At 38.2% G+C, this 11,169-nt stretch overlaps 1 protein-coding gene across 1 annotated transcript; it reads left to right on the top strand.

Annotated features, from left to right (window-relative positions):
• Window positions 1–3,581: 3,581 nt before the first annotated feature.
• mbip (MAP3K12 binding inhibitory protein 1) lies at window positions 3,582–10,200 on the top strand. The gene is made up of 9 exons (XM_085768450.1): window positions 3,582–3,743; window positions 4,567–4,680; window positions 4,946–5,155; window positions 5,753–5,849; window positions 6,212–6,277; window positions 6,663–6,821; window positions 7,163–7,260; window positions 9,703–9,741; window positions 9,837–10,200. Exons 1-9 carry the CDS (start codon window positions 3,624–3,626, stop codon window positions 9,942–9,944), a joined length of 1,011 nt encoding a protein of 336 aa, XP_085624576.1. The 5' UTR covers window positions 3,582–3,623; the 3' UTR covers window positions 9,945–10,200.
• Window positions 10,201–11,169: the final 969 nt, after the last annotated feature.

Raw genomic sequence — 11,169 nt, forward strand, 5'->3', positions numbered from 1 at the left:
GGCACCCAGCGTTTAGACTTTTTCTATTTTTCCTGACTCTAAATGACCCACAGGTGTGAATGTTAGTGTCTATGACGGCCCTGTAACATTGGACGGGTTCAAATGACTTTTTCCTCTTGTGCAGGTCAATGGGTCAAATGTTTTACTTTTCTAACTCCTGTAATACGAGTTTTGATCAGATGTTCCTGAACAAAGAATCAACTTTTCTCTGCTTTTCTGCTTTTTTCTCTACAAACCTTCTTCCTCTATTTTTTTAAGACAATAGAAAGTGTCACAGATCTGCTGGCATGGCTCTACTTTTTTGGATGGTGAAATTATTTGTCATCTGAGCATGTGTCCACTGTGATGTCCTCCTGCCTCATGGCTGACATCAACTGATGGTTATTAAAAGCGACTTCTCTGCATGTTCAGCTGCCGTGGGGAGCTCTTTCCCAAGATCACAGGAAAGGACTACATTTAATTATTCCCCTCTCAGTAAAACGAGACAAAACCTTCCCTCTGCAACCCACTTGCCTCTCCACATTGTGCCTCCCTCTTTCTCCCGACCCTCCCGTCTGGCCTTTACTCTGTCTCATGCTCTGTCAACATCATCTGCCGCAGACAGACTCAAAAGCGGACCTTTTTACTTTCCTGCAGGTGGCTGATGTGACTGAGGCAAGAGGCAGCAACAATCCCTCTTCACTCACTCCCCCTCCACCACCTCCACCTCCACCATCACCATCACTGCAATTGCTGTTGAACACAAACTTCCTCTCTTTGCTAAGATCACATTCTTCTGATCAAAGAACATTTTCTAATCGACTTACATGCAGAACACAAAAGTAGCGGTGTACAAACTCAAAATTTATTAACCTATGAAGTAAACAAATGGTTTATACTCCACCACAACACAATATTATCTCATGTTAAGCAATCATATTTGAATTTTACAGGCGTTTGTTGTCTTTAATTTTCTCTTTATGCTCTTTAAAAGAAGATTTAATGATGCTAAACTTTTAAATTCACACAGCGTTTACACTTTTACTCAGTGTTTTCCCCCTTTTTTGTCTTTTGAATCTGTTTTCTATGCCAACGGAAATGTTTAAAAAGGAGATACTTACTTAAATTTAACAGCAGTATATAAATACCAAATACATTATTTATAATATATATTCAATTTAAGGCAGATATAAAAATATTCTTAAGTGTGTACATTTCTCAAAAACTATAATTTAACCTGTAAAACTTGTGTAATATGCAAAAATTCCTAGGTGAAAGATATTTGATGAAACACAGACACAGTTAGTTCAAATTTTGAAGTTTTTTTTTTTTTAGGATACTATATGTATAATATTTATTAATGAGGTAATTATCTGTTTATGAGGACTTACTTAATTCATTAGCAGAACTAAACACACATCTGCTAATGAAGGCCATTGGATGTGACTGAGAGCCATTGACAAACACACAACAAAAAACTTAACAGTTGTTTCCAGGGCTAGAAAGTAGCTCCTTTTAATTCCATAATGAACACTTTATTGAAATTACTGCTTAAATGTAAATGCATCAGGCAATGATATGATACAATTACATTTTGTTACCAGTATTTCTGTGTTTTTATTTGAGTAAAATTGTAAATGTAGAACATTTACTCATAAATTAATATTTTTATGAAGCAGTACTTTTCCCTTGAGTGAATTATTGCAGTACTTCTTCTGCAACAGCACAAAGTGAAATTCAAGGTATGTGAATAAGTATGTGAAATGTAAAAATTTTTAAGGCCATCCAAGCACCTTAAATCCCATTTTTTGTCATGATAACAATAACTATAATATTATTCTCAGGTCTGCAGCCGGCCAAATTAAATTAGCAGGGTTTTTTTTGGTTTTGTTTTGTTTTTTTAAATTTCTGAGCTCCTTGCTGTGTGGGAACAGTCAGCAGTGGCTCAGCATGTCAAACCATGTCAAGTGTTACAGTTCCCTTCCTGTTTCAGAGGGGAAAAAATATCACCCCAGAGATGAATTAAACTAAAAAGGCTTGTCTTCAGACCCCTTCCTAAAATGATTAACCCTTCTAGAGAGTATTATTGAGTTCTGAGTGGTTGTGCTTTCTCATCGCCTGTAATTGTTCTTTTTCTGTTGTTGCCTTCATCAGTCTCCCTCATTATATGAAAAGAAGGGAAAAATGTCTGAATAGAGGAGGGAGATTTTCCCACAGTCACTCAACACAGAAAAAATACGACATTGTGGCCAGGTTCCCATCCTAATGCCCTGCTGCACAGTCCGCCTTGCTCTGATGGACAGTGTTCTTATAATTGAGTGACCATTCTTCCTCCTGTCTGAGAAGTAAGTGATTGAGAATACAGTTAAATGTAGCTACAAATCTCACATTGAGTCAGTTTAATGTGCAGTTGCAGGTAGCCTGATCGTTTTGTATTTGACTGCAGATATAAATCACAGTAAAAATCTTGATGCATAATAAATTGTTCATTTTGCATTTAATGGGCACAACTTTGATCCACTGGTAAATGAAGGTAGCTAGATTACACACAAAACATGTTGTCATTTACAAAATAATTATACTATAAAAAGATGAAAAGATTTTGATGTAGGCTACCTAATAAATTTGCAACTTACAAGTACACTTACACTTATTAAATGTTTGTATACTGCTTATGAATGTTAAATGTGGGACCTACTTCATATTTTATGATAAATGACCAAAATTTATATATTACAACTAACTATTCACACAGCAATAATCAATCAGTCTCATATCAAAAGAAGTGAAGTTTGATCATTATTATATTACATTATTTTCAATGGAATCTTTTGTAAATTTTATGTAGGCTATTTGTCTTGCTTGAGTATTTTGCTTTCGTTTTACACTCCTATTCCACCATATTTCTGAGTTATCTAAACAGCTTCAATTACTGTACCACCATTTTTCCATGAAGAGCTGATAATACATGACTTTGTTATGGATTAAACCAACTTAACTAACCAACAACAGCACAAACAGGCACTGTAGCTGGAATGATTAGTTCATTTACAGAGCTTGAAATGGAAAGTGTATTTTAATGGTGATGGGCATTTCTCATGCTGCTTTAATTATTATTACATGTATATTATTAGTCTAAAGTGGAGCTGAAACGATAGTTCAACAAAGCTAATTGGGAAATTATGACAATCCATTGACAATAAGTCTTTTCTTCCTCAAAAAAAAAAAAACTAGCTAAAATAAATATTATGTTGATTCCTGCCTCTCAGATGAGATGATGTGCTTCTTTTCAGTTTTCTTCACAGTGAAATCAATGTCTTTGTGTTTTGAAGTTTTGCTTGAACAAAACTAGAAATTTTAAGATATCACTTTAGTTTCTGTGAAGGTGAGAAGATCTCTTCATTCATATTTATTGAATGTTTTCAATAATATAAAATAAAACAATAATGTACAAGAGCATGTACCGTCCCAGAAATTCTATTCTATTCTATTCTATTCTATTCTATTCTATTCTATTCTATTCTATTCTATTCAACCCTTCATATCATCGACCATCCGTCCGTTCTCCTACGTCATCCATTACGTACGGGACTTGACTGATTCTGACCAATCAGCGGGCAGGATTTTGTAAACGTTGAGCAGCAATGGCGGACACAATGAAGCCGAGTGGACACTACACTCCTCCTAATGAATCCAGGGACATGTCCAGCCTCACGGACTGCGTGTGTGTGTTATTGAAGCTGCTAACAAACTTCGGAAAAGAGGTTGGTTTGACGCTGTTTGAACCGCGTTACCCCGAGCGACGGTTCTTCTTTTTTTAGTCCGCGTTGATATCTACCTAGCTTCATGCTAATGTTTTTAGCAACCGGTTGTGTTAGCAGAGCCGCTAACTAAGCTGACTCCGTTCATCCTCGGGCATTCAGCTCACCGGTGCAGCCTGGACAGTGAATGTACAGAAAAAGTAACAGAGCTTGAGTTTGTGTCAGCGTTGAACGATGCAGTTTTATTTCAAACGACTCACAGTTTTGCACATTTTCACCCTTAGCTCAGACAGCTAGCCACTGTGTTTAATCAGTCTGAGCCACAATCTCTGCACCCAACTTGAATTTTTATCGTTATATAAATCAATAGCAGCTCTCATTATTACGACATGTCGCTGAATTTTAAGCTACTTCATTTCCAATGTGTAGCACGCTTTGCTTATACTATTGTGCACTTTTGCGATCTCTTTATTCTGGTCTTTGTCTTGTAAAGTTGGAGTAACTTAAAGCACACAGGTATAAAACATCCCCAGCATCAATAACTTACCGAACTTCAGACATTATTTTTCCTACAGTATCAACATGTTTAAATCTCCTGCACCTGCTGCACATTCATCACAATAATACTGCATACTTGCACAAGTAAAACTACCATATATCTTTAGTATTAGTGATAGTGACAACATTTCTGAGTAAACGAATATAATTTTGCCGAATTAATTTGTACAATATATTAATATATTATACCAAGCAATTCCATGTTAAAAACTGAATCTGCTGCTGTGCAGTAATGTCACCTCACTTTCTTTATGTTTTTCCAATCAAGCTCAAAGTAGGTGATGCTGCTTTGGTGATTGAAGTCAACCCTGATGCTGTGACTCTTCCAACTCCAGCTGCTAATGTCTACAGCTGTTTGCAGGAGCACATCACAAAATTACAGGTAAACTGACTACATAGCAACTTGTTTTCATTTTATACTCTTTACTTTAGTAAAAGTAAAAGTTCAAACAAATGCTATTATTTTTTTTTTTTAAAAGCCCAATTTTTATTGTTTTTAAAGAGTAAAGCATTTTTCAGTGATAGTGAATAAATTATTACTTTAAGTGGCACAAACTGATAGTTTTCATAAGTTTTCTTTTGCAGTTGTTATTTACAAAGTGCATTATCGTTTGACAAAAATCAACTTGAGTTTTGTGTGTATTTAGACTGTTTCAGAAAGCTTAAAGACGCTTCTGGAGGCTGATAAAGATCGATTATCCATAAAGTACAACGCGCCAGATGATGCAGTCACCTCATCTTCACTCAGTGCGCAGACGGCCTCGCTGTCTCCGCAGCATCCTTCCAGCTCAGAGGACACAGACGACAAGACGGCAACAGAAAACGTCATGGTTCAGATCAAAGCCAGGAAATCAGAGGTTGGTCTCAGATCAGTCAGCAGATCTGTCAGCTGTTCCGGCAGTGACATTTTTAGAGCCCTCTTTACTCTCTGTCAAGCAAATGAATAATCATAAGTAATTGCTCCCGAGGAGATGTGCACATGATGTGCCGCAGTGAAGCAAATGCTTGATGGAGACCCGATAAGCTGAGTTCGGCAGAGAATAAGGGGTCCTTTAGTGCTGTGGTCGGGTAGAACAGACCACATTGCTGGAGGGCTTTGAGAGAGGGCCAGGCCCTTGATGGATTATGAAGTGGATGCTCATTACTCTGAGATTGCATGTGGATGAATGACAAGAGGCCCCATTCTGTTGTGCATTTATTTTGGTAGCCAAGCAAACAGTATTCATATTCCATCATGTGATGATGGCAAGCAATTCAACTTTTTTGGCTACCTGGATTCATTTCCTACTACAATTCTCACTCTGTGTAATGTAAATTGCGGCATGCGTTTTGCAGATTGTTAACATTAAGTCGGCCAAAAAAGAAAAAAACCTCATTGCCTTCTTGACACCTATCAATAGCTCATCAATGCGTTGTGTCTTATTATCTCTGTCATTTCTCCTTTGTGACCCTAGATTGAGCGAAGAATATCTGCATTTATGGAACGCAAGCAGATGGAGATCAATGAAAACAATGTGCGCGAGTTTTGCAACGTGATCGACTGCAATCAGGGTGAGAATGGGAGAGGGGTTGGGGGCAGGGTGGAGAGGGAGCCTGCACACAGATTGCCAATGTTTGGGAGAGAGCTGATTTCCACAGGCGAGAGGTCAGGCTGAACTGCTCCAAGAGTGGGGCTGAAGTAGGTAACACACTCGGCCTCAAAACACAACCAGCTTAGTCGAGAAAAACATCAGAAAGAGGCTCTTTTTTAATTCAAAGCCTGTGTGAGACACCACCAGTTATAGAAATCAGGACACATTAATGGTAATAGCATTTAAGAGGGATATATATATACCCCCCCCCCCAAATCATCTTTATTTCTCTTTTTACGTGACATTCTAATTATGGTGTAAATGTAATTTTCTCCTCTTTAGAAAACAGCTGTGCCAGAACAGATGCAGTATTCACCCCTTATCCTGGATTTAAAAGTCACGTTAAAGGTAAGAAAATAAATATTTGCCACAAATGTCAATGTGACATTTCCCATAGGCGTATCTGAAGAACTGCAATCGTCGTTTTTTTTTTTTAAGTCACAGATCCATAATCGTTCAAATTCTTGTTTAGAGGAAATTGCAGAAAATGAAATCCTTATTTGTAATTTTTGGTTTAATTAATACAATTAAATTCAAATGTCATTATGCAGTACATTACATTTTATGACGATAAATCTGTTTCTGTCTCAAAATGTGGAAATCATAAAAAAAACATCACTGTAATTCAATCTAAAGAAACCTCATCAGTCTCCTCTCTCCCCTCTTGGAAAAGTTGTCTGGTTAATATTGGGTTACAGTTTGTGTTCATGTGTTATGTTCTTCGACTGCTTAGTTACGCGGGTGGTTAACACGTACGGGCCCCAGACTCGGGGCGGGGGAGGCCAGGGAGAGGCCGGGGAGCAGCAGAGGGGCCCCATTGCACGACACTGTGGAAATGCAGCCATAGAAGAACGACTTCACAACATCGAAACTCACCTGAAACTCCCAACAGGTCAGAGGAGCACAAGGATGCAAACACTGCGCTAATACATTATAATAAAATGAGTGTGTTTGGGTCTGTAATGTTCAAGTGCAAGTGCATTTTTTCAAAAAATTCAATTGTATCGATTCACCATTAGAGGAAATGTAGGACATAGAAATGTAACAATGAATGAACAAGCCATTTCATTAGATTTTACTGTCACATGGCCATGATATGTTATGATCATGCTTCTGTTTTTACACTCATGCACATTGCACATGCATTAGTCACAGTCTGCACTCTGTTTGTCTTGTATTTTGTATTGAAGTTAATCAATATTTAGGCTGATCAACAACTGCTTTATTCCTCAGCGGGCCCCGTTCCATTGAGCGTCTACCAGAGACTGAAGAAGCTGGAGGACCGTATCCTGGAGCTGGAAGGACTTTCACCAGAGTACTTTCAGTCCACGGTGAGTCCTCGGGCTCTGAGACAGACAAACAAAAAGCACTGAAGACATATTAGTGAGCAGCACCTCACAGCCTCATCTCTGAGTGAATCAATCCTTTAAACAACACACTGGTATTATTTTTTATTTCATTTTAGTTTACAAGAGTCATAGATAGGTCACTACAACTCTGGAGCAGATGTACATTTTACATCCATTATCTGTTAGAAACAAAGTATAGTTATTAATTACTGCTTGATATCTGCTCTTTGAACCATTTTTTGAGATCATTGTGTTTCCTGATGAGTTAGTTATTGTCATTTTATCATAGATGATCATCTTCAGTGTAGCAGGTATCACTAAATCACCTGCACACCATACTGCTGTTACCATAACCAACATATTCTGTATAATATATAATTTCCACCTCTTATGGTTGTGCACAGGTATCAGCCTATTCTCAGACTGTGTACTGAACCTCTCTCGGGTTGTTGAGGTGTCGACTAACATGTTCCTCCTCTGACACAGTCGACAGGTGTTAATGTTTCACCTGACAAGACAAGAGGAGAAGCTCCTCCCTGACCGTGTCTCAGCAAAAAACCTCCCTGTTCACTCCCAAACCCTCAAAGCAGCAGATTTTCTCTTGCCTCACATAAGCTGTGTGGTGTTTAATTTAAGTACTCCGCTCCAATTGGGTGCTCACTTTCATCCACTGCCAAACTACTGATGCACAAAGTTTCAAAGCATTGTGTTTTTGTTATTTATTTATTTTTTACAATTCAAGCGTCAGTAGCTTGTTCAAGTTCTATACTAGACAACTGGGGAAGCACTGAACATGACAATCACCCTCTCCTCCATTTTGTGTTGCAGTACTTTTATATAGTTGAGTTGGAATAGAAAACCACAGTCCTCCTTCCCACTCTTCCCACTGGAATCAAAACTAGTTTAACTTTTCTGGGGGTGGCCAGGTGGCAGCACTCACACAAAGCGACTTTTCAGTCTCCAGTCTCAGGGGCAGCTGCTGGTTTCAGGCTTAATTCACAGCAAATGGAAGTTTAGCTACATGAGGAACCCAGGCTACTCTTGATACATCACTGCTGCAAGGTGAGCCTGCGTCAGGTGTATTTGACAGTGTAAAGTATAAAAAATGAAGTTATATTATGGTGTAAAATGAGAGACACAAGGAAATCTGCAGCAGCAGTTTATCTTTTGGTTTACACAGGTACTGATTCATCTGTTTTGGATACTTGGATTTGTTTAGATCAGAGGGAGTCGATGGTTTTTCAGACAGTGACTCACACTGTGTCGGTGGGAAAGAGTGTTTTCCACCTGAGCGGTGCCTGAGCTGTCAGGTAGAATATCATCATCGAGCTGTGGGAGAAATCATCTCAAAATGAAATGAGGACTTTCCCCTGAAATGTCCCGATACTTCAACACGTTTCCCTTCTTGAGCTGCTCTCAAGTCGATTTGAATCGAAGAAAAAAAAAAAAAAGCAGCACGTTTGGTTACATTTCCTTTAACGTTCAGGTCACTGCAGACGGCTCACTCCGAAGGACGACTTGTCACTGTGCCGTGCTTTTTTAACCGAAGTGCAGATTCAGAAGATGGCAGTAAATTATTGGACTTCATATTCAATCCGACAGACTCGAGCAGAGTCGCACAGACTCTAATTTCCCATCCTAAAGGAGTCTGTCCAGCATGTGTTTAGTTATCTGAGTAAGTGTGCTTGAGATACTGCATGTCTCTTCACACTGGTATTTCTCAGCACAGCATGCTGCTTCTGTGAGTATGCTGCTTTCCATCTGCCTTTGACTCACTGCATGTTTGTGTGAGCAGTGCAAAAGATGTTGAGTGTCTTTGAATAAAATGATGGGGTCTTTTATATTCCGAGTACCACTCTTTTTTTTCCTCCTTTTTTCTCTTTTGCAATACGTGAAAATACTGTAGTTTGGTGTTTACTGAGGAGCTTTACACAGTTGGCCGACGATTTCAGGAACAACATTATAACACTGAACAAGGAAAGCAGGCTACTTAACACATTATGCAGCAATTTGAAGGTTTGAATATGTAAAAAACACATTTCTTGACGCAGTCTTGCACACACATCATGGAACCTCTTTTCAGCTCTGACCAAGGACATTATTATTGAATGTTATCACTACTTGGCTCTCTCCTTGTGTTTGCTGCTTCCAATTATTGTTGTTAAGTGAATATATGTTGTGTTCCTCTGATAGCCCATAGTCTGCTGCTCGTTGCTTTTATAACTTCACGTGGATTTCAGGAAATTCGAAGCGCAAGTTTAGTTTTTTCCATTCAATTGTGTCCATGTCGCTTAGTAAATTCTTTTTCAGTCCTTGAGGTGAAGTAAAAAAGGAGATGAAGTGGATTTCTTGACGCTTCAGGCAGGTTCAGAAATTCTACTAATTAAAAATCTAACATATACTTGTTGTACCCCTTTTTTGTAGAGTCACCTGCACAAGCGACCAAAGACGTCCCCTGCTCAGGTTAGTAGCTTTTTTGTTTCCTTTCACTGCGCTCTGTGAGTGGAGGTTAACCTGTTTTGATCGTTTGATCACTTCTTTCCTACTTTGTCCTTCAGGGCTGCAGCCTGACGGAGCTGGATGAGAAGATCAATGCGGTGAAAGCAGCGCTGCTGAAGAGGGTGAATGAATTTGGGCCTGGATATGGAACAGAGTGCCCACTGTAACAAACACAAACCATTGCTCCAAACACAATACATTAGTTAATGCATTCAACATGTTTCCTCTATTTCTGTCTCTATTCATCAGTGGCTCATTATTAACTCACCCTGACCATCGACAAGGTTAAAGAGAGGAAAACTTTTCATAATCAATGTCATTTTAGGGCCACAAGTGAAGATCAGAATGATAATTCCTCTAAATTGTTTTGTAGTTAGGTGAAATATAATTTCTCTGTGAATAAAGTTTTTTCCTCCATGAAAACTTGAAACTTGAAATTTAATCATGACATTGATGTATTAACTGTTAATGTAATGTGTTATCTGATTGAAATCAGACTCGATAGAAACTAACAATAGATAGATAGATAGATAGATAGATCTATCATACATACATACATACATACATACATACATACATACATACATACATACATACATAGATGGTCTAAGCCCTGCTGACCAGCAGTTAAAAACACTGATGCGTTTAGTTTAATGTCATATCATAGTTTAACACTTAAAGAGCCACAATTGGGGTATTTATTACATTACTTAAATGATAAATAAATTATAATGTCTTGAATAATTTTCAATCAGTGAGTTGATCCAGTTCTAATAGATGAGAACAGTCTGAGCTGCACACATCAAAGATCAGGAAATACATTTGGTTTAGAATTAAATCAACATGGGTGTTTAACATCTTTAATGTCTAATACTGAAAAATGTGTGTTTGTGTTTGTGTGTGACTATGACTGTGTTTGTGTGTGACGCTAAGGAATCACAGGGAGAGAGAGAGCACCTGATTTATCTGCCTGACTGCTGTGTGACGATGATCACCCCTAATGGTTGTCATTATAACAAATGACCTGATTACTGCATCTCTGTTTGGAAAACATATTGGAGACCAAACAAACCAGCATTAAATGGGACGCCGCCGCGTTTGACACTGACATGTTTATAAAAGGTTTGTGCGTCGCCTTAACTGAGCAAGCGGCTGAAGCAATAATTGCATACAAACATTAATTTTTTTTTCTCTCTTATGAGTAAACCAGGAGAACTATTGCATTGCATCATCATAAAACTGTTCCAATACCAGAATGAAAACATACTCAGTTACATAAAGCTCATGCATTCAGAATCCTAGTGAAACAAAACTAGTTATTATCAACAAAACTTAGTATTAAAAGTAAAAGTGCATGGTCTGAAACGGTCTCTGTGAAATAACTTAGTCCCT

This window comes from Trachurus japonicus, chromosome 22 (genome assembly GCF_045865225.1).
Source record: "Trachurus japonicus isolate A0001 chromosome 22, Traja_1.0".
Classification (NCBI taxonomy): domain Eukaryota; kingdom Metazoa; phylum Chordata; class Actinopteri; order Carangiformes; family Carangidae; genus Trachurus; species Trachurus japonicus.

Bases quoted from the DNA above. Each gene is read 5' to 3' on its own strand.
- mbip (XM_085768450.1), top strand. From the start codon at position 3,624: ATGGCGGACACAATGAAGCCGAGTGGACACTACACTCCTCCTAATGAA. The intron at 4,681-4,945 runs GTAAACTGACTA...GTGTGTATTTAG, and splicing joins AGCACATCACAAAATTACAG to ACTGTTTCAGAAAGCTTAAA. The intron at 6,278-6,662 runs GTAAGAAAATAA...TCGACTGCTTAG, and splicing joins ATTTAAAAGTCACGTTAAAG to TTACGCGGGTGGTTAACACG.